The sequence below is a fragment of the Kwoniella mangroviensis genome, assembly GCF_000507465.2.
Source record: "Kwoniella mangroviensis CBS 8507 chromosome 1 map unlocalized Ctg01, whole genome shotgun sequence".
NCBI lineage: Eukaryota > Fungi > Basidiomycota > Tremellomycetes > Tremellales > Cryptococcaceae > Kwoniella > Kwoniella mangrovensis.
The window spans coordinates 5,349,554-5,376,763 of NW_027062533.1; the positions used below are offsets into that span (position 1 = coordinate 5,349,554).

Genomic DNA, 27,210 nt, shown 5'->3' on the forward strand with positions numbered 1-27,210 from the left:
CTCGAATATACATATAACGGATCGTCATCATTCAACCTTCCTTCTTCACTTTATTCATTCCTCCCCTTGTGATCCTTTTCACCTAAGCTGTACTCTCTGACTTTAGTCATTCTTTTTGCGAGTAACATAATCAAGTTGAACTTGATCTCCTCATCATATTGTCAATATAGATACTACCCAAGCCCGAACACCTCGAGGTTATTTGTCTATATAACATAGAAGATTCCCACTAAGAATGAAGTTGGTGGTAGCTCTATCGCTGCTTCAGGTCTTACCCATGGGATTAGGTAAGAAGCATGGTAGTTCTTTTGATAGACGTTCGAGGAATGCTAGACATGGTGGTGAGTCCCCAGATCCTTCTCCTCATTTCCTTTCCTCACCTTATAACTGAGAAAACCTGATGTGCTTCTACTGGTTTCATCTTTAGACCTCGCTGAGCGTCAAATTGTCGAGACCATCTATGTGACCGAGACGATCTGGGTAGACGCTACACCCACCGAGACCTCCACCTCCTCAATCGATGGTCAATCTACAACTCCACTGGAAATTGCCGCTTTGGCCTCTCCATCCGATTCGACGATCCCCGATGAAGACAGTATCACCTCAACCACTTCCTCAGCCGTTGTATCTGTCCAAACCGAAACCGGAATATATGGGTTATCTCAAGCTACGAATCCTATAGATACATTCGTTTCGTCCTCCTCCTCGACTGAATCCGGTATGACATCTGATTCAGCTTCCGTCTCCACTGTTTCAACCGACGCTCCTTCTACCTCTTCTGGTGCCGTCGAAGCTCAGGGAATAACAATTTCGGCAGGACTGAATGGTGGTGGGAACCCCGTTAAAGGCAACTCCGATAAAAAAGTTTTCGCCCATTTCATGATTGGTATAGTGTACGCCTATACCTTGGAATCATGGTTAGAAGACATCGAATTGGCCAAATCAAAAGGTATAGATGGATTCGCCCTCAACATCGGTCTAGACTCCTATACGCAACCTCAGCTCGACCTCGCATATAAAGCAGCGGAGATATCTGGCGACTTCGTCTGTTTCATCTCGTTCGATTTCAATTGGTATACTGTCGATAATACTACGGGAGTATCTGAGATGATGAAGAGGTATAATGATCTACCCGCCCAATTCAAAGTGGATGGTAAACCTTTCGTATCGAGTTTTATAGGGGATGGGTTCGATTGGGCTGCAGTAGGATCTGGATGTGGTCAGGAGATTTACGCTGTACCCTTCTGGGCGCCTACACAGGAGAATGCCGATAATAAGGGATTAAGCGGTTTGTTTTCTTGGTAAGTACATCAACCTGCTACTGGTCAATCCTGAGGTAAGGTATGAGCTGATACGAATACATTTACGGATGGTGTAGGACCGCATGGGCATCCAAAGATAATAGTCCAATCGATCAACCCCTCACGACAGTCCAAGACGAAGCTTATATAGATGTTGTTGGAAAGGCCAACAAAGTTTACATGGCACCGGTATCTTCATGGTTTTTTACTCATTTCGGAAAAGAAGTATCCTACTCTAAGAACTGGTTGTTCAAATCTGAAAACTTATGGAAATATCGATGGGATCAGATCTTAGAGTTAGGAGACAAGTTGAATTACTTAGAGATGGTCACATGGAACGATTATGGAGAATCTCACAATTTGAGAAATTGGGGTGGTCTTCATTCTGATGATGGTTGTTCCAAATGGGCTCAAGGTTTAGATCATCTGCCGATGTTGGATCTTTCACTACCTTATATAAAAGCTTGGAAATCTGGATCGAAGACTCCCATTGTAGAGAAGGATCAGGTGTTTTATTGGTATAGGCCTCATTTGAAATCTGCTGAATGTGATTCGACTGATAATTATGGAAGCAAACCTGATGGATGGGATGTGAGTTCAAAGAAAGAAAACTGTATATTTATTCGACTTGATGCTGATGATTTGTGCGTTATATTTTGTGGTTAGATCGTCGCCGATACTGTTTTCGTAACTACCATGACCAAACTCGGAGGGACTATAAAAGTAACTTCGGGATCCAACCAACCAGTGTTGAAATTGGTTAAACCGGGTGTACAATCCGTCGAAATTCCTATGGCAGCAGGTAAACAGACATTTGAATTTTTCACTTTGACTGGTGGATATAAGAGAGGAGAGGCGACGGTAGAAGTCAGTGATCAATGTTGGAAACCCATGACAAGTAATTATGTGAGTGCTGCTTATCCTCTTGAGATACATCAATGCACAAAGGATTGAGGTACGAAGCTGACTCGAAACCGATATTGGTCATAGACTGCGATATATAATTACAATTATCATTCAGGTGTCTTGAATTGTTAATCGGTGAAAATGGACGGATCTTCCTTATGGGATAGTCTATATTTAGTGAGATTCAATCTTGATTGCTGGATTTACGGATCTTGTCAGATAAACCAAATGTAGCTTCCATAACAAAACATATACCCATTTTTTTACTTTTCTCTTCTTCACTTCTTTGGACGGATCGGAATGGAAATTCCTATCTTGATCTTGCACCTCTGGCAGTAACATGTTTGTTCATACATAGATGCTGCCTGCCATTCATCTACCTACTTGAGTTTAGTTCTGTTAGTTAGTTTTATAGTTCATCCACTGAAAATGTCTTGGAAATGCATCATCTTGGTCTTGGTCTTCACCCAATTGCGAGCAAAGAGAATGAGATAATTACATTCATGTGACGACACTCGGATGTGATTACATATATACGCAATGGACTTATCGTCTTTCTAGCCCGTTGTGCACGTTCTTAGATGGTAGCTCAGACCTTTAGATAGTTTTCAATGAATATCGGATAACTGGCATGTTGTATCTGCATGACAAAACCACCTCGCACCCTATCTATTTCTATCCGTTATAATATAATCAAATAGTCGATGTCGCAGGTTAAACGAAAGTAGCTAAGACGGGGTAAGATTTCTCATAGACTGTGAAAATGATACCACCGCTCATCTACCAATTCATAGGAAGCAAAGAGGGATCAATCAGCGATAAAACGAATATATCATTAGTGCGAGTAAGAGGAAGACCTACTACCAATCTACCCAATCTGGGCACAGTCCCTTTCCACAATTTAAAGAACCCTTCTTCAGTGATCACTCTGTAGGCGCAATGTAAAGAGTTTTTGTACTCTGTTCGAGCTCGAAGGGATTGCATACGTGTTTTGATCACGCTGGGGTTCACAATCGTAACAAGAACATTAGCATACATAATGGGAGATCGCGACCGTGTCAAGATCAGATAAGTGTAGATGATGACGGTCACTACGAGGTGAGATCTCGAAGGAATAGCTATAGAACTCACTCAAATGGCATTGTGCAATCTAATGTATTGGTTACCCATCAGCTTCTCTCCACTTTTGGTATTTGAACACTAATCTCAATCTCACTCACAAACGGTGATGACACCCGCCGTAGCACCTATACCAAAAGTCATCCATCCCGGCATCTGAGTACCGGGAACGATACTCCCTTGAGCTAACTGTTTGAGGGTAGAGTACGAGGAGAATCGCACGGCGGAATTGGCACCTTGACGAAGCATCTACAGACACATCACATACATAACAACATCAGTAGCTCGTCTTCGGTTGAGTCATGAGAATGACGTAGATGAATTGACGTACGACTGGTCCAACACCTCTATAAATCCCTAACCAACCTTCCTCTTTGATAATTGTACTGACAGCGTGGGAAGTACCTTTGAATCTAGGTTGAGCAAGTTTGGAATCTTCAATCATTTTGGTTCTGTGATCATCACATCAGTCCAAATCTAATCCAGTCCAGTTCATTCCAACCAAAGCATATACTTTTCGATGAATATTGATCGCATAGAACTCCAATACCCACTTGATAGTCTCCGATGGTGTCACAGCTATGATAGCTTCTGACATACCTGCTCCTAAACCAGCTAACATCGATCTCGGTGCTGTCAATTTCCCCTACAGCGAGCCACAATATAGTTCAATAATTTTGATCTTTTCATTCATGATGCGTTTCCCATTAATGAACGACCCACAACCCACCTCATCATCCTTGAGCAGACTCTTGAACTGATCATAAGTCGTAAATCTCACACCTGCCTTTACGGCATTTCCAATGATCACAGGGGTGACACCTGCGTATAGTCCGGCGATTCCTCGCTGTTGTATCGTACCTCTTAGAGCTTGATACGGTGTGAGTTGCTGCACAGGACGAAGAGCCATTACATTAGCAACATCCTATGGTGTTGAATTTGCCAACAACGAAAAAGCAGGATCGAAACGCATATGATCAGACCAATCTGATGGTCATATTGGGAAGAAGACATGATAACCTTCGCAACTCACCTTACCACCTTCCAATGCACCAAACTGTAACTGAGTTTTCAAACTCTCCAAAGGGAAGGTCACGAAAGCCTCTGTACCTCCTGCGATGGCTCCTGCCAATAATGAAGCTATAGGCTTCTCCTTTTGTTTGCCTTTTGCTTGGGACTGGGAAGCCATCCTGTTGTTGTCGTAGGTAGTTGAGGTATCCAGGCAGGGCGATGATCAGACAGAAGAGATGCGATTGATATCTGGTCAGAAAAAGTGTTGCCGACTCGTGTGATGTGATGTGATCGAGACTCTGGCAAGTGGACAGATGTGAATGTGCGTTTCTAATGATCATTACGATTTTGGTCAGGTGTATTGTAACAAGAACATTAGGAACGACAGTAATCGCAGATCAAAGTGGAGGCTGTTCCAACAAAAATCAAAACTCAAAAATATTCGACGAAGCAAGATTGACTCTTTGTATTCATGATACTGTTATTCTTATTCAAATCTCATATCTCAAATATCACAGGTGATAAACGACCAGCCAAAGATGCCAGTAGATAACAAGAAAGGTAAAACCCGATCGAGCCCTTACAAGAAACCCAAGCCCAAGCCTGCGCAGGATGGAGAACAAGCTGGACCATCAAGACCTCGACCAACTCATAAGATCCCGACCGTCGAACAGAGGAGTGGAGATGCTTTGCCGGGGACAAGTAAATTGAAAGGTCAGATAAGGCAGACCAAAAGATTACTGGCCAAGGTAATGCCACCCTAACTTCGTCATAAAATCTCAATCGTTACCTATCGATGTAAAACTGTACTGATTTACTTTCGCTGTTTTGTTTGACTTATGTAGGACACACTCGAACCCGGTTTAAGAGTCCAGACACAACGTCGTTTAGCGAGTCTGGAAGCTGATCTGGCGAATGCGACGAAGAGAGACGTGGAGAAGAAGAATGGTGCGAAATATCATATGGTGAGCTCGAATCTGGTTTCATGGCATATAACCATCTTTGGTATCTTACTCATACTGACATGTTGAAAATTGTCTTTTAAAAGGTCAAATTCTTCGGTTAGTATATCTCCATGCAGATCTTCAGATTTGTGTAATACAAGCTGATCTTTCTATTTGATGTTGTAACAGAACGACAGAAATTACTCCGCATAATCAAAAGACTCCAACGTAAACTGAAAGAAGCTGAAGAACCTAAAAGCGATAAGAAATTAATCAAGTATAAAGAAGAACTTGAAGATGCTAGGGTCATGATGAATTACGTGTTGAATTTCCCGTAAGTCCACAATCCCATATACCTAAACATATAGGTTTTATATGATATGACCAATTCTACTTATCGATGGTCGATATTGACGATATAATGTGATGATATGATATCGTGTCGACAACAGGAATACGGAAAAATACATATCACTCTTTCCCCCTTCTTCCTCCTCCCAACCTGAAACATCAACCAAAGAACCCAAATTGACGATACCGCCGTTACTTCGCCCCCCACCTACCTCTCAGCAATTGGAAGGAGAGTATGATAAATCGGCTAAAAGACGTTATGAGATATTATTGGAAATTCGAGAATTGATGCAACAAGGTAAATTATCGGAGAACCCTGAAGAAGAAGTGAAGAGGGAGAAGAAGGAGAAAGTCTCGTTGGTGTCCACCGAAGATAAGTTCACGAGTAAGAATACGAAAGGTGGTGAGAAAGGAGAGGATGAAGAGGAAGATGATTTCTTCGAGAACGATGATGAAGAAGAAGAAGAGTAACTTCAGTCTACGGACAAGCCAATGGCAAGACGGTCTTTCCATGATATCAGATCTCTGCATTTCTGCATGCATTTTCCCAAATATGGTAGAATACGTATGTACACTCATGAAATACCATGTTCTTCCCTTTTTCTCGTCCCCATGACGTGGATTTCCGTTCAAACGCTTATCCAGGAGGTAACATGGACAAATCAACTTCCTCTTTCTCAGCTACGGCATCTTCTTCCTCACCATACCTTGGGATGGGAGTTCGAGGAAGGACCATAACACCTGTATGGGAGGATTTACGTAGCGTATCAGCATACCATACATTATTCTTATGTAGAATGATTCACGATCACAAGACGAACACTCACCTGATCTAGCAGCCTCAAGTACTCCAAATGGTCTCATCAGACTCAAAAACGCATCGATCCTCGAAGACTTGGCAGTCAATTCGACAATACAACTATTCTCCGAAACGTCTACTACTTTACCGCTGAACTGATCGGAGAGAGTCTTGATAGCTGATAAATGAAGGTTTTTCGCTATCAATGCTTCCGATGGAGAAATTTCAGATCTTCTAGTAGGATAAAGTTGATTTCCTATCGATGATTGTCCGTCGGATGATCCCTCAAATGATCTAGCTAATGCCTGTTCTCTCTGTAACTTCTGACTTGCACTATCTTGACCTGAGCCTTCGGCTGGAACGAATGATGGAGCAGATTGGTGTTCTAAAGCGTTCTCGAACGATTGATCGGGGACAGAAGAGTTGTTCAATTGAGCCTCGGCGAATTCAGGTCCAAGAATCGAGACTTTTGCTAAGAGTAATTCACGCTCGATTACTGAGGTTTTGGTGTAATCTAAGACTGCCCAGACGGGGACCTACAGAATGAAGCGATGGGTGTCAGCATGACGGGAAGAAGAACGTAAGGCATATATTCTGTCATTTGCATGAATGAAAGAATGTTTGACCCACCAAATCCTCTAATTGTCTTCTGGCTTGTTCAATCACTCCGTCCTGACCCTTCAATACGATACACATTCTTGATAGATCTCTAATTTCAGTTTGACATACGACGAGGGAGTCTGAGTTTCAGATTTACTGTAAGCATATGTGGGCCGGCGATAGAATGATAAGCAACACTCACCGATGTTGAACCCTCTTCCAGCTAAGATACCAGACACTCTCGAAAGCACACCCGGTTCATTTTGGACCAAACAATTGAGCAAGTGTCTACATGCGAAATGAAAATGAGCAAACAGTCTATAGCTCGTTATTATGGACTCACCTCTTGTAAGGCTCGTTAGAAGGAGGTGGTGTGTTGTACAAGATGTTGGTCACTGCCTCTTCGGCAGAAGGTGTTCGTGGATTGGGAGTGACGAGGTGAGGGAGTCTTCGAGCTGTCTTGTGGATTTTGTCTAAATAGGGACGCATTCATCAGATCTTGAATCGAAAGTTCGCCATGACATGATAATCGGAATGATGAAGCCAGCCGTCACTTACAATCCAAAGCACTCGTACTGTCATCAATGGGTTTAGGAGGAGCGGGAGTCTTCGCAGCTTGAGCTGGGGCGGTAGTCGATGAATACCTAACAGCTCTGAAAGCTCGTCCCCTCAAAGAGGAAGATATAGCTCTGGCTGACATCTTGAGCTGTTTTATGAGTGATATATCAAAGACCAAAACAGAACACAATTGATGATCAACTCGATATTCTTCTACTCTGCTGTCCAACATCAACATCCACCTTTAGTCTTACTAGTAGCCGACTTTTCTTCGACTCGTCGCTCAATTTGATCTTTTTGACTTTTCGAATCTCACTTTTGATCCCGTCCACGGCTTTCCCATGTGGCCCCGACAAGGACATCACTCACATCTCCATCACTGCCACAGAGACCAATTGATCCCGGTAATCCCGAATCAACTCCAAGGTCCTTTGAATTTCCAGGAACGATGCTCTAGTGTTGTTTTTGTTGAATTTGTTGATATGCTCCGTGCATAGGCACCGTTTCATCCCAGAGTAAACAAACCATCGTGTCATGTTGATTTCTCGTTGTTTATTTTTATGTTCAGGTAGTGCTTAATATACGAATGATCACCCTTGACAATAAGATATGATACGTGAGTAGGGATAATGTGGCTTGGATGATATATCATGTACAATGGGACTCTTTCGGCCAAGTCCTCCTTTTGAGCTTTCAAGTCAAGCAAGAGCAACTGGGTGATTACGCTTGGACCCATTCATTCATTGCATTTGACGTCCACATATCCCTTCCCTTGGCTCCGCTCTCGAGGATGAGCGCAAGGCGGGTGCCAAGGAAACGTAAGCCATAGTACAGTATGCAATATCAGAGGTGTATGTAATGTTTGATGATGACGCTTTGACCCTTTCTCCCCTCATGAGCAAGATACCTCTGTCTTTCCTCTCGCTCTGTCTCGGTTTCCTTTTCTTCTCCTCCTTCATATATACCACACATATCCAAGATACCATCCCCACCTTTCTCTTTTTTACTCCATACATAAATCATTTTAATCTTTAACATCGACATCGACAACCACATTCCTCTCGACGAGCCCCGTTAAATTCCAATATCGACCAAACCGATCAACCGACCACTTTCACGTTCTTTAAACAACTTCAACTGTAAACACATTCTTTCGAATAACAACCGAGGAACATCAGACGTAAAGAAAAGAACCTCAACGTATTCTTCATACTTACGACCTGTCAACCCAATCAACTACGAATTACTACCCATCTCAACGCACATCAACGAATCACGACAAACACTTTCACAATGTTCGCTTCTGCCGCTTCTTACTTGCTCATCGCCGCTGCCGCCCTCCAACCTGTCTTGGCAGGTGTATACATCACCTCTCCCGTAGCTGGTACCACGGCCATCGGAGGTCAAGTGCTGGAAGTCAAGTGGGGTGAGTAGGCATCTTATTCCTATTGCTCCCAAATGAACTATTCCTCATCCACAAGATGTTTCATTGTTGTATAGTGCAAAGTAGAATGTAAGCTAACGCATTGACCCTTCCTTGACCCTAACAGCTGATGACGGTAAGACACCCACTGTTGGATCAATCGGTCAATGTTCCGTAGACATCTACACCGGATCAGTCAACAACCAGGTCAAACTCCAGAACCTCGCTGCTTCAGTAGACGTATCGAAAACTTCGAGTATATCAGCTACCATCGACCCATCGATCGGACAGGATGGTGAGTCTGAGCGCACTCATTCTCAACATGGCCGTGATTTGATTTTCGCTGATATTGATATTGATCTGCTCATTCTATCGTGCAGACTCCCACTACTTTGTTCGATTCACCTCCCTCTCATTAAAATCCGAATCCAACTCTCAATACCCTTACCAAGCATTCTCAGCCATGTTCCCTATCTCCTCCATGACCGGTACCTTCAACGCCTCCGTACTAGCCGCTATTGACGCCTCCAACACCACCGCCTCGTCCACCGCACCTGTATCAGCGGCTGCATCAGGATCATCAAAGGCCACTGCCGGTTTAGCAGCTTCCGCATCAGCTTCTAAATCAGCTACTACCTCCGGATCCAGCTCCACTAGCGCGGCACTTCCACTTGCCGACGTTGTACCTGCGGGATTGTTATTGGCTGCTGCAGGTTTCGTATCTTACTTAGTTCTTTAATTGGACAATTTGATGTTCATACTATTCCTCTTTTCTGCTTACCTATTTCATATACCCCATCTTCATTTTTCTCTATTTTACTCTTAACGGTTAGATACCATGGTGGGAACTCTTTATATATACCTGGATAAAATGTCTTTGATACCCAATCTTGAACCTGAACCTAGAAGGTTGCTACGATGCGATATGAAATATCAAGTATAACTCGTCTACAATACTTTATCCAAAGTTCAATCCTGCTCAGTGAGAAATGAGGAAGCTAATTGTCATACGATCGATATCATTCGTGAAATTCATCATATCCATCAAAGTGCCATATACATTTACATCTACATTTACATCTGCATCTATATCTACATCTAGCAAGTGATCATCATACAACTTTCATTTTTAACCTAATCCGAATTAAGTATCGTCGTCTATCATGATAAATTTTACCTTTAAGCCCTGGAAAAACCGTTAAACCTAACTATTCATCTTCACATTCCACGAATATCTCGTCCCCATCTTCGAACCACCATCCCACATCTTTATCTTCCCAAACAACCGACACTTTATTTACTTTTTCTAAACCTGAACCATCAACAAGAGGTTTTGTATTCCATATTTGGATGGATTGGAATTGAGTTATGGGTAAACCAAAGGTTTTACATAATTTACGTTGGAGAAGGGATATCTTAGCTGAAGGTAGGATCGATATAGTCTGTGGCTGTAGATCGGGTTCTTGAGAGTGGGAAAGAGACGTATGATACTTGAGAGCTATCAAAGATTAAATCAATTAGAATTAGATTAAAAGGATAACCCCGTGAGGAGAATCAGTATCACTCACTGATCATCCTCCCTTTCATACCCACTTTCAATTTCTTCCCCTTGTTATCATCAACCACTGTCTGTGTGACGCTATGCACCTTACACAGTTCCTCGTATCTTGCTTTACCCCAATCTTTATTTATCTCTGGTTGTTTTTGGATAAATGAGATGAAGAACAGTTCTGCATCTCTTCTCTCATTCGTTGTTACGATATTCGAATTGAATGATGTAAGGTGGGGAAAGAGCGCTATACATATCGATCTTAGTGATTTATCATCTACTGAGTTCAATTCCGTCTCGTCATTTCTGTTTGATGTGGCGGCGATGGTGGTCCTGTCATCATGATCGTGTGAGCGTACGGTGAATCGTAAATTGGTCAAGTTCGGTATGCAGATCGACAAGTTATCTAGATCTTTCCATGATGAAAGATTCGATTTTAACAAGATTAACGATTTGATATTATCCAATTTTGTTTCAGTGGGAAATACAGGGATGGTAGTGAGAGGTGTAAATGATAAATCCAAATTCTCGAGCCTACACCAGATCAGTATCATACGCATTAGCTGGACTCATTGAAGCTCATATCGATTTATGGTAGACATTTACCTTGGCAGTTCATTCAACGTAGTGACGATCTCCTCCCATTTGGATATAGGACATCCACCAAATCTCAATTCTTTCAATTCCCTCAATGCCCCCTGAGGAATAGATGACAAACGGTCGATTCGTTTGTTCGCTTCGAGATGTAAGGTTTCGATATTTGGGAATAATGGTAATAGATCGCAGGCCTGCAATATCCAGAGAAGAATTAGTATATATTCAACGTATTGCTTCGTGAGATGAGCTGTGTCGGATTGTGGATTAACCCACCTCTTTCCATGATAGGAGACAATCAGATAAATATAATTCCTTAATCCTTTTGAACATAATTGCGAACCTCTCATTTTGGTCTGGTGACAGATTTAGATCAGAGAATATAGGTCGTATACGGGAATGACTATATTACAGGAATACACCACATCAATCAGCCTTGAGAACTTGAACTTGCAGTTTACCAAGTTGTGATACTGACCTAAGTGTCAATACTTCCAGTCCTTCAAAGATGTCTACAATCTCCCATATCTGATCCCAAGTTGATAATAGGTTATTGGACAGGTTCAACCATTTTAGACCTACCACACCATAAATCAATACTTGAACAGACGGTAGGTATAGTGGGAAAAAATCGAAACATACTTTTCATCCTTTCCCTCAAAACTATTTTCGTCTGTGAATCACCACCTAAAAAAGATATATGTTCATCTTCAAATCCCATATTCCTAATTTTCTCTAATCTCCCTACTCGTTCTTTTACAGATGAGATGTTTGGTAAAGTGACTGTAATCGCGTTTGAGCTTGATCCAAGTATTACCTTTTCTTCTTTCTCCGTATTGATACTATCATCTTGGCCTTCTTCTTGGTACATACTCGAAGCAGAGGTAAAGTTCGGTAAAATACTTCCATATCTATCTTGTATACTGCTGATTAATGAATTCCCTTCTTTCAATGGTCCACCCCTAGAATTCGGGATGTATTTGATAAAACTCCCACTACCGTCTTGAACCGTTTGGAATACCTGATTGTCCTTGTATGATCCGTTATGTTTCCCATTAGATGGGTCGTCGTACTCTACTCCCAACCATATCTGGTCATCTTCCGAGGAAGAAGTGGAAGGAGGAAGTGAACCGATGTACCTCAAAGTCAGAGGATGATTGGTCTTGGAGTTGAGATATCGGTTGCCTACTGTATATGGAATATGATTGATCGATGGACTTGACATCGTCGTACATGTGTAGAATCTAGTGGTTCCGTTGCTACGATGCGAAGATATCAAATGTTGTTGACGTTGATGTTTGATGTGTCGGGGTAACTTTACTTTGTCGTTCGGTCATACTCATACCCGTTAACGCTGTTACGCTGATTCTCGTAATTCGAATTTTAGATAGCATGCGTGCATATTTTACGAAGACGGATATGTGGATATTACAACATATAAATTATAAATCAAACATGAACCAGTCTACCACACTATTCTACATATATGCACGAAGAGAAAGAGAGAGAGAGAGAGAGAGAAGAGAGGGGGGAGGGGGACGGGGAGAGATGGAGAAAGAGACAGGGAGAGAGATCAAACTACAACTGCTACGCTCCCACTTCCATTCCCGATTGTATTCCCATTCGGTAAACTCAACCCACCCGAACTCATGTTGGGAATCGGCGATAGTCCATTAACAATGGGATTTATTCCATTCACATTGAGATTCTCTTCTATACCATTTTCATCATTGTTCGCTTTCTCGGCCTCAGCGTCGGCCTCCGCCTGCGCTTTCTTTTCTTTCTCTTTCCTCCAATTGACTTTCGCTTCATTCACCAATTTCATCTTGATTGCTCGTTGAGGATTGGTAGGTCTCGAACGAGATGATCGAGCTTGATCTAATCGGATTAGATCGGATGAAAATCCAGGTATACTCCTACCGAATATTGTTTCTGCGAACAAGAAGATTGAAACATATATCAGCTTATATCCAATCGTCCCATGGATCGTTGGATCCTTTGCAGACCAAGACTCACCATAAGCCAATTGAACATCTTTACGATCAATCGTATCGCTCTTCCTATGTTTAGCGAGACTACAACTTATCTGAGATACCATCTCGTTATGTTCTTCGGCGAGTTGAAGCATCAACTATAATACAGCCAGCACGTGTGATCAGCCTCCGTTTCCTTTCTTCCCATTTCTCAGAACAAACAGGACTAGTTTATCGTAAGATAAATTGTGGTCCACTCACACTTTCAACATCACTATCAACTTTCAAAGCCTTATCCAACCCTTCTGCCAAATCCTGGACTTTTCTCTTTTTCGCTATCATCCCCAACGTCCCTTCAGAAGGCGTACCTGTACTTGTACTCTCATCTTTATCTCCCTGAGTCTCAGCATACGCCTCATCAACCATCAACCTCAAACTCTCAGGCATTTTCTCCAATGTCACCTCGGATAAAACCCTATTCATCATACCCATCGTACCTCTTCCTGAAGAGGTCCTATGACTTGTGATCGGATCTTGGAATTGGTTTAATTTCTCTTTGAGTACAAGGTCCGATTCGGGGGTTGGTTCATATTTCACCTTGGATAAAAGCGATTGCGATTTATCTAATAATAAATTAACACTCATTTCAGATGGTTGTCTGATACCCCCACTACCAACGGTATTATCAATTCTACCGTTTATATTCGGTCGAATTTGATTTGAATTTTGATCGATCTGAGCAATGATCATTCCAGGTGTGATATTCCCATGAATCTGACTGGTAGGTCCTCCAACCATATTAGGAGGTTGGAATGGTAAATTACCAGCTAAACCTTGTTGACCTTGACCCATCTGCTGTTGCTGCTGCTGCTGCTGCTGTTGTTGTTGTTGACGAGCCTGAGCAACATTTTGTACGGCTTGAGCAACGGGTATACCAGAATTGATCATTCGCTGGATCAACGCCGCTTGAGCTTGAGTAGCTTGTGCCTGCTGTAATTGCTGTGCCTGCGCTTGCGCCTGAGGTTGAGCCATTGGCGGTCGCATCTGAGGTGACGCGGTAGCTTGAGTAGGCGTCTGAGTCTGGATCTGACCTTGAGATAAGTTGCGTTGTTTGTTGGGTGGGATATGTAGATTGGGTAAAGTAGCTTGAGCAGGGAAAGTAGGTGTGGAATTGGCATTAGCATTGGCATTAGGTCGCACTTGCTGTTGCATGCTTGGCGTGTTAGGAGCGGCACCATTCATAGGCTGTTGTTGAGCTTGCATACTGATATGAGGACTTGAGACTCCGGTAGGAAGTTGGTTCATCCCCTGCCCTTGAGCTTGTCCCTGTGCTTGAGCATGAGCTTGAGCTAACTGAGCAGCTTGAAGGGCTTGGGATTGGGCAACTTGAGCTTGTTGGGCGATCTGCTGGACAGCAGCGGCTTGAGTGAAGCCTGATACCTGATTCCACAATTGTCGATATGGTGGGTTCTGCGAGACCGACGACCCCGATCAGCTGTTGCTCAGATTGTAGCTCAACGCCATACACTCACATTGTTGAAAGCAATTTCTCGCTGTTGCTCGGTCATCTGAGCGAGTCTCAAAAGTACATTCCTGATATTCGCTTGCTTCTCGGGCGGCATCTTGTTCGTCGCAGCTTGAATGTTCAGATGTAATTGTTGCATGACGTTCAACTGAGGTGCAGGTGGTCTGGGTGAACCAAAGTTTGGAGGTTGCTGCTGCTGTGGTTGCTGTTGACCTTGTTGAGGCTGAGGCATCTGTTGTTGTCCTTGCTGCTGCTGTTGCTGGAGATCCTGCATGTACTGTTGATTCATCGGATTCTGAGCTTGTTGAAGCATCTGTGACTGAGCTTGTGCTCTTGCCAATACTTGCGCCTGAGCTGGGTTCATATTCATGTTGTTAGGCAATTGAGCATGATTCTGCATCGGGGTTCGACCTTGTGCTTGCTGAGCAGCTTGGGCTTGAGCAGCTGCCAGTCGTTGCAATTGGATTTGATGCATCTGCTGTTGGCCCATATGAGGACTTTGCATTTGCTGTTGCTGCTGGTTCCCCATGAGTTGTTGCTGATTCATTCCAGGTACGACACCACCAGGGAATTGTTGTTGCAATTGCGCTTGTAGAGCTGAATGAACATTCTGCTGAGGAGGAAAGCCTTGTTGTTGTTGCTGCTGTTGTTGTTGGAGAGCAGCCATCTGTTGCTGAGCAGCAAGTGGAAGCTGCGTACCGTTCATCATGGGTGTTTGCTGCTGTTGTTGCTGCTGAGCACCATGAGGAAGACCAACAGGATTGGCGAGACCACTTTCGACAAGGGTACGAGCGTGATGAGCTTGGTATTGCTGGAGGTGATTTCTTCCTTCGGGACTGCTGATGAATGCATCGAACTGAGGGGTGGTGAAGGCATTGATGATGTTGCGGCGATTCATGATTGAGGAAGAAGGAAATTCAGATGACGATTTTCAAAAGAGAGGCGTAAGGAATAGGAAAGGAACGAGGAGGAAGATATGCAAGTGGGGTTATCAGCTCAGATTATGTATGATACGGGGAGCTCAGAGTCCCGTTCAAATGGGTTCTTACCAATTTCTCCTGTTCAGCACCCAATTTGCCAGTCCTCTTCAATTCCAACAACTTTGGGAAGTTCTCCACTAACGTCTTTATACCGTTCATACCCAGTACATTCCTGCTGGGGTTGGATACCGGAGATTGTCGGACCATCTGAGGTGAAGAATGCGGATGGTTCTGAGGGGACGCAGCGGCGATGGAAGCTGGTGTAGGGTGTGCATGCGGTATGGCCTGTTGATGTTGTTGTTGAGGGGTTTGCAATTGTTGGGGTGTACCCTGTTGCTGTTGCTGTTGAGTTTGCGCTTGAACAGCTTGCTGCTGGAGCCTTTGGGTTTTTTCCAGCATCGCTGCAAGGTGCTGTTGTTGTTGGGCGTGTTGTTGAAGTCGGAGTTGATCTTGGTATGACTGTGAAATGGATGCAACGAGTCAAGAGTCAGCTTGAATCATTCACCGAGCATGTCCAGCGATATATAGAAGAGAAGAAGAGGAATATATGCTATAGTTGATCTAGACTGCGATATCAAAGAGGTCGGTTTGGAACGTTGACTGATGGAATGGAAGAAGGTTTCGGCAAAAGGGGTGTCGAAGAGATGGATGATCCGAGACTCACTGCTTGGTTTTGGGTATTCATCTGTCCCTGTTGCTGTAATCCTGGTTGGCTCAGCATGCCCGGCTGCTGCTGCTGTGATTGCATCTGCATCTGTTGTTGCTGCTGTTGTTGATTTTGGTTCTGATTGATCGTATTCTGTTGATTCTGATTCATCATCGGACTAGGCTGTTGCTGTTGTTGTGGTTGGTGATTCGGTTGAACATTCTGTTGCAGGAATTGTTGTTGTTGTGGCTGCTGCTGTTGAGATTGCTGAGGTTGCATCTGCTGCTGCTGCTGTTGTTGCACTTGTTGTTGCTGCTGTTGAAATTGTTGTTGTGGTTGCGGCGGTCTCTGTTGTTGAGGTGGTTTAGCTTGTTGATTTTGCTGCTGTTGTTGGTTATTACTATTCCTCATAAAATTCATCATCTTATTCCTAAAGATTTCATTCCTTTTTTCCTCTGGCAACTGTCTTTCAGCCTCTGATAGGAGTTGAGGGAATTTCGCCTGGAGTTGTTGGAGGTTGAAAGGAGACAGTTGGGCTAATGTCGCTGACATACTGGCGTTGTTGTTAGGTTGGTTGGACATCTCGATCTAGGGTTCTGCCTCTGGTAGGTCGTATGATCCTATCTGTGTTGTGCACCGAGGCTTGTATAGGGTACTTTGGCTGTTCTCTAATGTGGATGTCGTCGATTCACGCTGTTACGGGCACCGTATTGATGAGTGAAGGTAACAAGGTTGATTGGTTTTTTCGGTAAAAAGTAAGGTTGATTTGGAGATCCGATTTGGTTTGGATTCACCTTCACTTTCGATCTCCCTATTCCTGATCCTTTGATGACCGTTGACTGTCCAAGTAGATCACTGCTCTGACACCTCTTCGCACCTCCTTGCTCAAGTCGATAGAAGTGGATGCACAATGCGCGATGGATGACTTAAGGAAAGAGACAGTTGAAGTAGGTTACTGAACTTCGTTTGCAAAGATGATCGACTTTCATTAACTTAGCTCGTGGCACATTGAACAACGATATTTCAGGCATTGCCATTTCCTTTCGTTTACCACTCACATGGCCTTGAGCTCGTACATCAGTCTGTCAGAGTGTACGGAATCCACGGTTGCAAGAGAGTATACGCTCATCCAGCACTGTACATCTTGTAAAATGCAAATGATGTATATGGAGATAGCGAATACAACGAGAGTAAAAGAATGAGCATCATTTGGCTTTGCTACCGCCTCAACAATTACATCTTTTGCGGTAGCGATAACATCCGGGCAAAGTAGTCGATATATCCTCACAAGGCAAGAGATCATATCCCATCTCGATCATGCGTACTAGGTCAGTCAAGATCCTGATAGCTCACATGGGAAGCGAGATACGACGGTATCTGTGTTACCCACACTGGATATCGATATATTCCCTTGTGACCATACTTTTCCCAGCCTTGAACTCCGACGACAAACCGCCATGAAGTTATGGCTTTCGAAGTGTTACATGCACGATGGTTCTTGATGATCGTGATTGGGGTATATATGGATGTATTGTATTTAATCACTAGCTTCCTTCTCCACTCCTTCGTCATATCTTGTGACCATTTTGCCCAGGTCGACTCTCTTTTGTTCCGCTTGAACATTACAGATCTTCCAATGCAGAGATGTACAGTACTGGGAGGCCAATGCATATGATCAGTATCGGTGTTTTCGATTCTGAAAGAGAACTTGACGAGTAAGGTGTGGATCTCACTCACCATTATTCCCTCGAAGGAAACAATCGCCATACTCCGCTGTCTTCCTGCCATTTGCCCATTCTTCTGTATCCTCCAATGCTACATTCATGTATCCATCCAGACACGTCAAAAGACCTGATTGATCAAGATGAACGATTTCGCATCAGCTTGTATTATACACATACATGACTTAGGATAGATCTCGCAGGTGATGGATATGTTCCAACGGCTTGAAGAAGTCCTCACCGACGCAATAACAACATGAGACTCTGCCATCGTGATCTCCTTCGACTCTGATGGATCATGATCCACAAACCTTACTCCCTTCTGATGGGTCCTCGAGTGACGCCAACACTCACCATGATAATCTACCCCACTGCCTATCCTGACTTTCACCCTCTTCCCCACTATGTTCTTCAAGAACTCGGATGGAGATCCAGCTGCAGCAGCTGCTTCTTCTGGCTGAGGAGATGCCGAGTCCATCGTATAGATTTGTTGTATTGTTTGACGACGAGGTAAACTGACAAGAGTCACTTCGATGCATGAAATATACCTTTGCCGGAGGTTCTTAACGCCCATATGTGATGAATATGGTGTCGTCAGATAGGCCCGCGCAGACTGGTGGTGAGAGATAGGCGTGATCAGGGTTTGCTGTCGGAAAAGAGCGATCACCTCATTCTCGGAATGTGAATACCACCACCACAGTAAACATCTTGATATCCTCATATCTCATCTCATCCTCACATCCTCAGCCTGCAATCACCACCGCAGAGCAGTCAGAGCTCGCAGCAATCAGATCAGACTATCAGAATAGGAGAGTTCATCCCAGGCTAAACCAAGGAAAACTCGGAACTTTTTGTCCCGTTCTCACCACCCTACGGTCCTCCTTATCAATACCCAAACCCATCATACGCTCATCCCATAACATTCCTTTCTCAACATCCCCGGTATCCCATTCACCAAAATGAAGGTACCGTCCGAACGACACTCGTCTGATCCGTCATACGCACCGTATAGCGTGGCCTCACCGAGATCATTTCAACAACCGGCATTACCCAGTAGAGCATCAGGTTCATCCAAAAAGTCTCAAGCGAAAGCACCCTCGCCCATCAGAACGGAAGACCAACCGTCTCAGTACAAAGTTGCCAGGGCAATCTCTTCTTGTACCAGGTGTAGATCGAGAAAGCAAAAATGTGATGGTAAATTGCCAGCTTGTTCGGCGTGCGAAAGAGCGAAGGTGGAATGTATAGGTTTTGATGCGATAAGTAAAACTAACATCTCAAGAAAGTGAGTTGTCATTTTCCTTCGTGCAGCAACATTCGTTTGCCGTGCTCCTTGTATTTACACTCTTTACGTACACGAGGAATTGATACTGACAGTCACCTGACCTGTATTAGCTATCTGCACTCACTAGAACAAGAAGTGACTTCTCTTCGAGCTCAAGTAGCCGCCCTTCAGCAGAACGACCCAATTGGTCAAACGAAGAAACACATAGCGGCGAACGCATCCAACGCTGTATCTTCATTCAGGTCGGACTTCCCAATCGACCCTGCGCTGATGGGTGAAGATGGATCGTCATCAAGTTTGAGGAGTCCCCTGGAATCTCCAAGCTTGTCATCCTATGGGTATGGACACGGACACGGTCATGGGCATCAAAGAAGACATTCCGACTACCCATTCCCATCTACACCCTTAAGTTCTGATCCACCTAGATCACCTTATCAAAGCTCTTCCAAACATCACAATCATCATGCGACGGGGCAGACGGTCGGAATCCAATCTACGAGTTTGACCAGAATGGTACACGATGCTGCATACAGGACGGGACACGCGGCGAACGCTGTCTCCGCATTGTATGCATCAGGTGGTGGGTCAGGTAGTGAGAGAGGTTCAAGTGTACATGGAGGATCGACCGATTCACCCGTCATCTCAAATATCGATCCAACCTTGCAAAATAATAATGGTAATAACGATAGCTCCCCCGAAACCGTTCTGACGCCGAGATCAGCGACATCTGGAATACCCATGCAAGGGAACAAGAGAAGACATTCAGTATCGCCTTTGGCCAACCCCGCGCAATTGCTAAGCTCAAGTATGAGCAGCGTAGGTAAAGCCAAAAGAAGGACATTCGCAATTCCGCCGTTACCCCCTCAACCAGCTGTGGAGAGATTAGTAGCTGCCTATGTGGACTTCGTCGGTGTCACGGGACCGATCATACATGTCCCTTCACTGGGAAAACAGTTGATGAGAATTAGAGAGGGAACAGATGTAGAGGAAAGCGATATTTTCGTGGTCATGATGGTTTTAGGTGTGTTCAGCTGTTTCTTCTATCGCCAATTGCATCTGCAATTGACTAAGTTTTTTGGCAGCCCTCAGCACAATGGCTTCCTCTCGATTTGTGGATCCACCTGATGAGCTCAGAGCTTGCTCAGAAGCTTTCCATGCGGAAGCGATGAAACATCTCGATGCGGTGTTTGAGGAGCAAAGCTATGGTGAGTTCATATTTGGTACTTGGCACGATCAGCCTCGGAGCTGATAGTTCTGCTTTAGTCGGTCTACAAGCGATTCTTCTCCTTGTGTGGTACTCGCTTCTGAATCCAGACAAGGGATCAATCTGGTTCTTAGTCGGCTTAGCCACCCGAACCTGTGTGGATCTTGGCTATCATAACGAGCATAACACGCAGGTTGATCAAATTGACTCTTTAGAATTGGATATGAGAAGAAGGTTGTTCTGGTGCACGTATAAAATGGATAGATTGTTATCGCAGAGCTTGGGCAGACCGCCAAGCATTCCTGACGGATTTATCAATGTTCCTGTGAGTACTTACATTTATTGGGCAGTGCAGAGAAAGGGTCGTTTGCTGATATGTTCCTAAAGCTACCCTCACCCATGCACGATATAGACATTCATCCAGACCATTACGGACCACTGGAGGGTGAAACATGCTCGTACAAAGCTGTTTTCCTCCATACCACCAAGATGAGACAACTACAATCCGAAATACTGTTCAATACCTACGGTGTACATGGGTCAACGGGTCGCATACCAAGTGAAGAATGGAGACAAGATTGTTTCGAAAGACTGAAAACCTGGTTGGCGGAAGCCCCGGAACCTAGAGGTACGGTTTCGACTGAAGGTTATGCGATCAGTTTCCATAGTGAGTTCATGGCTGAACTTTTCTAAAACAAAGAAATCGCGAGCGACATTCTGACGTGACGTAAAATGTGTGTAGACTCCTCCTTATTGCTTTTCCGACCTTCACCTGGATGTCCTCGGCCTGGACGGAGCGCTTTGACTACTGTCTTGACTAGCTCAAGTTACGTCATCAGGATTTATCGTCGGATGCAGCTGAACAATCGGATCAGTTGGCTATGGATGACGGTGAGTGTAGTCTTCTTCTTGCAATTATGTACTTGTTGCTTTGCTAAAGGTGCTCGATGTTTCTACAGAGTCACTTCTCCTTCATGGCTGGTTTGTCATTCCTCTATGCCTATTTCAATCTTTACTCGATGGGAGGTGGACCCGATATACCTACGATTGAAGATGCTCTGATGGTAATTGATTCGTGTCTGAGTGTATTGGAGTTCTTATCTCGTAAGTCTGCTTTTCTGAGGAGGTTTTACAACATAGCTGATATTCTTCCGCTACGTTCAGCTCGTGTACCTTCCGCCTCAGACTGTCACCGTACGATGCAAGCACTTTCGCAAGCAATCTTCGAACAGCTCTCCAAGCTCGATCCTCCACCCACTATGGGATCGTCGACAAGTTCACCGGGTGGTCGAGGGATTCTTAGAGGAGCACCAATCTCCTCGTCCAGAGAAGATCCCTTACCAAACGAGACTTTCCCTGCACCTTTACCGGCCGTCGAGCTGCCTTACGAGCTATCTTTGTTGGATAACCTATTTAGGAACCCTATGGCATCGCACAACAAAGCTTCGGAATACACTTCTAATCAGAAATGTCGAAACAAGAAAAAGAAAGAGCCAGAGCAGGTCAATGTGGATTATGGTGGTGTAGGAAATTATCCTTCGATTTCTTCCTCCTATGGACATGGTCATTCTCATGGAGGAAACAAAGGATATCCACCTAATGCTTTCCATACGAGTACGAGCGAACAAATCAGGAGGTCGTATAACAATGGAGGCGGAGATGGAGATAGACGAGGCTCAGCAGATGATTATGCCAATACGACTGGTGGTAGTGGATCAGGGACGGGACCAGGTAATTTATTAGGTCCATATACATTAGCGATGGGTCTCGGATCCACTGCATTTTCTTCCACCTCGAAGGACTCTACGCAGACCCCAACGTTCTCTCAACCGAGTGTATCTCAATCGCTCAATTCGAGCTCGAATTCCAACTCTACCGGGACTGCAGTGAAGGAAAGGGAATTGCCAATGATAAATGGATCTAACGAAGGAGGTATAGGTGGAGTGGATATGGATCAAGGCAATTTCGATTTGTTCAACTTCTTAATGGATGAAGATGGACTGGGAGGAAATGGGTTCTCGGGTTTGGATGTACCGTCGGATTTCTCGCTGTGGAGTTAGGATAGGAGTGCTTGGTTGTTTTCATGTGTGGAGGATTGTATTGAGAATAATCGCTGTGAAGAGATAGGGTAATGTCGTGATTTCGCTAGGGAGAAGAAAGAAAGGGTAAAAAAAGGGGAAGAGACGATGGTTAGCGACGTTTGTAACATTCCGAATCTACTTGTTCATCTATATATTTCCCGTTGCGAGCGCTTCTTGTTATTCTTTCGACTAATTTTCTTTTTATAGATTAGGTTGTGGTTTGTACAGTATTATTGATATATCGCATTTGGGATGTTTATGGTCATGATTGTGTTTTCATGTACAAGTGTTTGAAACCGGACAGTTCACCCCAGACATCTTTGCTACACATACAAAGGAGAAATCCATTCTATACGATCGATCGTGGCTAGTACAATTGTCACACCCAGATATGTAACTGCAAACTCCCTTGACTGCAAAGCGAATTACTTTTTATCTTTTTCAGTTCTCATCACGGTGATACTGAAATAGTACGCATTAATTATTATTTGATGATCTCATCATACAACACATAGAACATATAAATCATAGTCGAAGGTGGACTTCTCTCTCTCTCTCTTTTCAACGCAGATGTTCGTTTCAATCCACTTTTCGAACTTACTACATCATCATCTCTCCATACGTTACGAGTTCTATTGATCCCCTCTCCATCATTATGAATCATCCACTTTTCTTCACACAGATGTATAACTCATTCTATTTTTCATCCCTCGGCCACTACGCACAACCAGATGAACCGATCAGTCTTTCCCTCAAACCAAGATATATTTATCACACGATGAAAAGATCTTAGATCACTTACACTCTTATAAACCGAATACAAAGCCTGTTGAATATCCCTTATCCCCCTCGATCCATCCCCACCTTGAATCTTATCTTCACATCCTCTAATTTTCATTTTCAGCGCTTTCCTACCGCCATTACGTTCTACGCAATCACGTATGGTCATTCCACAATAAGCCTCGCAAAATGGACATATTCCAGTTGCTTTTGCAGGCTTGGCAGGTTCCGGTATAGGAGACGGAGAATCAGGTATTTCAATGACTATTTTGTCTGTGATCGGTGTAGACTTGGGCATTTTCGCCTTCAATAATGCTGATGTTGCTACAGGCTGAGTTGCTTGGATCTGTTTGTTTGGTGTATGTTTATTGATGTGCCCATTCGTATTTCCATTCAGATTATTCAAATTGGAAGGTGGAATGATGTTTGTATTTGGTCCATTGGGTAACTTTCCAGCTCTGAGTACCCACAATTGGGTCTTATCAATTTCTTTCAATGCTATAGTCTGATGACAGCAGTGGGCACCCAAATCAGCCGATGATCCATAACGATCGCACAGATCCTATGACTCACCTTATCATATTCAGGTTCGTTCCCTTGCAGTATAGCTTGTCTAACAGCTTGTAAATCCTCCATCGACGAGAGGTTATCACAGTCCCTCAATTCATGTTGGCCAGAACAGAATTGACAAGTGGGGGGAGCAGCGTCCATCAAGCTGTTAAATAGTGTACTTGACGATGATGATTGAGGGTGTTGAGATTTTGCAATGACACTTCCTGATGTTAGCATCGGATCAGGTGTAGCATTACTTCCATTGGAAGAGGTGGTATCGCCCTTCTTTCGTATGCGGGGTGCAGGAGCAGCCGGAGCAGCGACCTGTTTCGGCGGCACAATCAAACCGACATCGGGTGGTACATTCGGTACACCCAAATTCCCTTTCACCACCACATCTTCTCGATTGACCAAAAGGAACGAGACTGTCCTAAGCTGTTCAGGTAATGAGAAGTATTTTGATTGATTCATTGATGATAGATGTTTGTCCACCTCCTCAGCTAAGATCGTATATCGATTTATTCTCTCTCCAGCGGGTAATTCCGGTAAGGCGATCAATCCCCATCGACGTATGTTTTTCTCATTCCCGAATTCTCTCAGGACATGATATAACAAGTTCAGTATATGCCTAGCCTGTGCATACCGCTGTTGTAGGATGTGTTGATTGACCTGTTGTTGAGAAGTCACCTGCTGATAATGATTGTTGAGTGGATGAGAGGAAGCAATGGTAGAGTTAGAGCTCGAGCCGTTTGCGATGGCTTGTTTCTGCTCAAGTCGCCTCTTTTTCCTAGCTTGCTTATCTTCCTTCATCTGAGCTTGCTTAGAAGACTCGGCAGGAGCTGGCATTTGACCCTGTGCAAGGGGGTTGGTATTGGTGTTGATGAGCCCCGGTAAAGTAGGATGAGGAGGAAGAGGTAATGGATCATTGCTTGGTTCAGGTACAGTAGGTAGATTTTCGGTATTTTGGGTGTTCCGCATTTTCTTTGATTTCTTCAGCATTCCAGGTAACCCTAGACCTTGTAGTTCTGCTGGCATATTGGAATCTGAGAAATCGTTGAATTCACTACCTTCACTTTCACTTCCTCTATTACTATTCTTGCCGTCCTTACTGTATTCTGATTCTGATGATCCATCTGGGATAGCCTTTCCTTTACCTTTCTTACTCTTCTTCGCAGGTGAATCATCTAAAAATCCATCCGACAGATATGTGAAGTCTGCAACGTTGGCATTTGCAGCAGCTTTACGTTTCTTTTTAGTCGAATTTTCCATCATCTCCTGTAATTTCTCTTGTCTCTCTTTCTCCATGGCATCTATGATCGATTCCCAGTTGATCTCTCGTTCATCATTGTCATCTGCATTCTCCTCAGCTGCAATAGTCTGTAATTGATTCCGATCTGCTTCCCATATCTTGGCAAAACCAAACTGTTGATTCGATTTGTTCTTGTTAGGTTCCAACGTTCCTTCAGCCATAGCCTTTTCCCTTTCTTCCATTTCGTTAGCTTCAGCTTCAGCATCAGCTTCCACTTTATCTATCAGCTCGTCGACGTTCTTGGAGTTGTAGACGATATCAGGAACATTGATTCCTCCTTGCATTGAGTAGACCGCTTCGGCACCACGTAGAAGTAAATCATCGATATCACCTTCCTCGGACTCTTTACCCATCTGTTGGACGACTAGGTGATCAAGTACCATCTTCTTCTTTCCCTTGTTGATGATGTTCTCTGTTGCAAAATAAGCGATCAGCTGATTTGGGCTGGGTCTAAAGCATCGACGCTGACGTACCTTCTACCGACCCTTTCACCATAAGCTTGAAAACCAGTACCTTCTTCTTCTGCCCATATCTATGACTTCTTGCAATTGCCTATGAGTGTCGCTCACGTCAGCTGTCTTCCTACATGACAACAGGAATACTCCAGCATACCTGAAGATCTTGATGTGGGTTGAAATCCGGATCGTATAGTATGACTGTGGTACAGTAAAAGTTTCGTCACATCAGCTCACTAGGTTTCATACAGCATTCCGTTGCATCGACAGTTGAGAGTGAGACCCACCAGTATCAGCAGTAGCCAGATTGATGCCCACACCGCCTGCTCTAGTCGTCAGAAGGAAGACATCGTATTCTGAATTAGGGGCATTGAAAAGGTCCATTGATTTCTGTCGTTGAGCTTGCTGGACATCACCGTCCAATCGAAGGAATTTGATATTTTCACCATATAGGAAATCTTCGACTGCGATACATAAGCAAGTGAGCTGAGGGTTCTCTTATTTAAGAGTGTGGTCAACGAGCGGCTCAACTTACTTCTGTCTAGAGCTATCTTAAACTATTCCATCATCCATTCAAAGTTTCAAAATATAAGCTAATTTTCCTCCCATATATACTCGCAGAACAAGTGGAATAGCTCCATACTCACCTGACTAAATAACAGCACCCTATGTCTCCTCTCTTTCAATTTCGGTAAGAGTAATTTGAGAAACATCAATTTCCCACTAGCTTCTACTAATTGCTTATGCTGTTCTACCTCGGGTGTATCGAATGATTCTAATTCTGGTTCGGACAGGTAGGGATGTTGACATATCTTACGGAGCTATATCAAGATCATTCTTCATCAGTGAATTCGTTCTTCCTTACCAAGATCAAGGAATGTGAGGACGGATCTATCGGCGAAGAGCTCGACTAACGAGAGTCGTCGAAGGAGGAAAGTTTAGGTGAAGGAAATGAAAGTCAAAATGGACTCACTTCCATAAGTATGTTCCGAACCGTTTTGATCGGCGCCATCTTGCCTACCAGCCCTCTTTGAGGTAAGAAGTCAAGGCCAGAGGCAAGAGCGAGTGTTTTGTTGATCTGTTTGAGAGATAGTGAATGTTGATCTCGAGTTTCAGTGATGTTCGCAATTCCTTGTTTTCTGTTGACAAAGTGGACGCGTAGATGATTCCGTCGGAAAGAACTGATGATGTCGTACTCAGCTTTGAGTACGATAACGATGGATGATATATTTATCGTTGATTATCCGTTATACAGCTGAGTGATACGAGTATATTGTTGAAGAAGGAATAGAGAAGAGGAATAGGAAGATTTCACTTCGTCTTACTTCATATGTTATTACGTTGATCCCCTTTCTCATGCTCTTTTATCATCTCAGAGCAAGGTAAAAGGGGAAGGTCTTACAAAGGATCCAACCACCTACAACGCTTCTGGGTCTCATTAAGAAGGAAGGAGAACAGAAACAGAGTGTCGATCATGACAAAGGAGTGGGTTTGAGCCAGAGTAGCATATATGTACATCACCCATCGCAAAACTCTACTATATAAAT

General features: G+C 43.8%; 10 protein-coding genes across 10 annotated transcripts; 4 read left to right on the plus strand and 6 right to left on the minus strand.

Moving 5' to 3' along the window:
* Positions 1-235: 235 nt before the first annotated feature.
* I203_102015 (uncharacterized protein) lies at positions 236-2,339 on the plus strand (the record flags this gene model as incomplete). The annotated part of the gene is made up of 5 exons (XM_019146520.1): positions 236-341; positions 428-1,301; positions 1,379-1,892; positions 1,968-2,207; positions 2,292-2,339. 5 exons carry the CDS (start codon positions 236-238, stop codon positions 2,337-2,339), a joined length of 1,782 nt encoding a protein of 593 aa, XP_019004053.1.
* Positions 2,340-2,921: 582 nt separating this feature from the next.
* I203_102016 (uncharacterized protein) lies at positions 2,922-4,515 on the minus strand (the record flags this gene model as incomplete). The annotated part of the gene is made up of 8 exons (XM_019146521.1): positions 2,922-2,987; positions 3,069-3,207; positions 3,339-3,357; positions 3,428-3,575; positions 3,658-3,778; positions 3,881-3,972; positions 4,057-4,215; positions 4,360-4,515. 8 exons carry the CDS (start codon positions 4,513-4,515, stop codon positions 2,922-2,924), a joined length of 900 nt encoding a protein of 299 aa, XP_019004054.1.
* Positions 4,516-4,876: 361 nt separating this feature from the next.
* I203_102017 (uncharacterized protein) lies at positions 4,877-6,103 on the plus strand (the record flags this gene model as incomplete). The annotated part of the gene is made up of 5 exons (XM_019146522.1): positions 4,877-5,086; positions 5,183-5,302; positions 5,386-5,398; positions 5,471-5,615; positions 5,734-6,103. 5 exons carry the CDS (start codon positions 4,877-4,879, stop codon positions 6,101-6,103), a joined length of 858 nt encoding a protein of 285 aa, XP_019004055.1.
* Positions 6,104-6,269: 166 nt separating this feature from the next.
* I203_102018 (acetolactate synthase, small subunit) lies at positions 6,270-7,731 on the minus strand (the record flags this gene model as incomplete). The annotated part of the gene is made up of 6 exons (XM_019146523.1): positions 6,270-6,373; positions 6,460-6,967; positions 7,062-7,171; positions 7,234-7,319; positions 7,375-7,504; positions 7,590-7,731. The coding sequence occupies 6 exons, from the start codon at positions 7,729-7,731 to the stop codon at positions 6,270-6,272; spliced, it is 1,080 nt and encodes a 359-aa protein (XP_019004056.1).
* A 1,151-nt stretch (positions 7,732-8,882) lies between these two features.
* Positions 8,883-9,751, plus strand: I203_102019 (uncharacterized protein; the record flags this gene model as incomplete). Its single annotated transcript, XM_019146524.1, has 3 exons — positions 8,883-9,015; positions 9,140-9,307; positions 9,393-9,751. The coding sequence occupies 3 exons, from the start codon at positions 8,883-8,885 to the stop codon at positions 9,749-9,751; spliced, it is 660 nt and encodes a 219-aa protein (XP_019004057.1).
* A 469-nt stretch (positions 9,752-10,220) lies between these two features.
* Positions 10,221-12,380, minus strand: I203_102020 (uncharacterized protein; the record flags this gene model as incomplete). Its single annotated transcript, XM_019146525.1, has 6 exons — positions 10,221-10,510; positions 10,581-11,095; positions 11,168-11,349; positions 11,432-11,558; positions 11,634-11,733; positions 11,798-12,380. 6 exons carry the CDS (start codon positions 12,378-12,380, stop codon positions 10,221-10,223), a joined length of 1,797 nt encoding a protein of 598 aa, XP_019004058.1.
* Positions 12,381-12,728: 348 nt separating this feature from the next.
* Positions 12,729-16,861, minus strand: I203_102021 (uncharacterized protein; the record flags this gene model as incomplete). The annotated part of the gene is made up of 7 exons (XM_019146526.1): positions 12,729-13,087; positions 13,172-13,286; positions 13,390-14,327; positions 14,394-14,598; positions 14,661-15,509; positions 15,703-16,092; positions 16,298-16,861. The coding sequence occupies 7 exons, from the start codon at positions 16,859-16,861 to the stop codon at positions 12,729-12,731; spliced, it is 3,420 nt and encodes a 1,139-aa protein (XP_019004059.1).
* A 1,040-nt stretch (positions 16,862-17,901) lies between these two features.
* On the minus strand, positions 17,902-18,478 carry I203_102022 (U6 snRNA-associated Sm-like protein LSm6; the record flags this gene model as incomplete). The annotated part of the gene is made up of 3 exons (XM_019146527.1): positions 17,902-17,933; positions 18,017-18,130; positions 18,355-18,478. The coding sequence occupies 3 exons, from the start codon at positions 18,476-18,478 to the stop codon at positions 17,902-17,904; spliced, it is 270 nt and encodes an 89-aa protein (XP_019004060.1).
* Positions 18,479-18,959: 481 nt separating this feature from the next.
* I203_102023 (uncharacterized protein) lies at positions 18,960-22,546 on the plus strand (the record flags this gene model as incomplete). Its single annotated transcript, XM_019146528.1, has 8 exons — positions 18,960-19,282; positions 19,393-20,303; positions 20,365-20,487; positions 20,546-20,811; positions 20,874-21,153; positions 21,229-21,377; positions 21,446-21,590; positions 21,651-22,546. 8 exons carry the CDS (start codon positions 18,960-18,962, stop codon positions 22,544-22,546), a joined length of 3,093 nt encoding a protein of 1,030 aa, XP_019004061.1.
* A 717-nt stretch (positions 22,547-23,263) lies between these two features.
* Positions 23,264-26,675, minus strand: I203_102024 (uncharacterized protein; the record flags this gene model as incomplete). Its single annotated transcript, XM_019146529.1, has 9 exons — positions 23,264-23,284; positions 23,370-23,852; positions 23,921-25,620; positions 25,682-25,760; positions 25,821-25,864; positions 25,951-26,127; positions 26,199-26,220; positions 26,311-26,484; positions 26,637-26,675. 9 exons carry the CDS (start codon positions 26,673-26,675, stop codon positions 23,264-23,266), a joined length of 2,739 nt encoding a protein of 912 aa, XP_019004062.1.
* Positions 26,676-27,210: the final 535 nt, after the last annotated feature.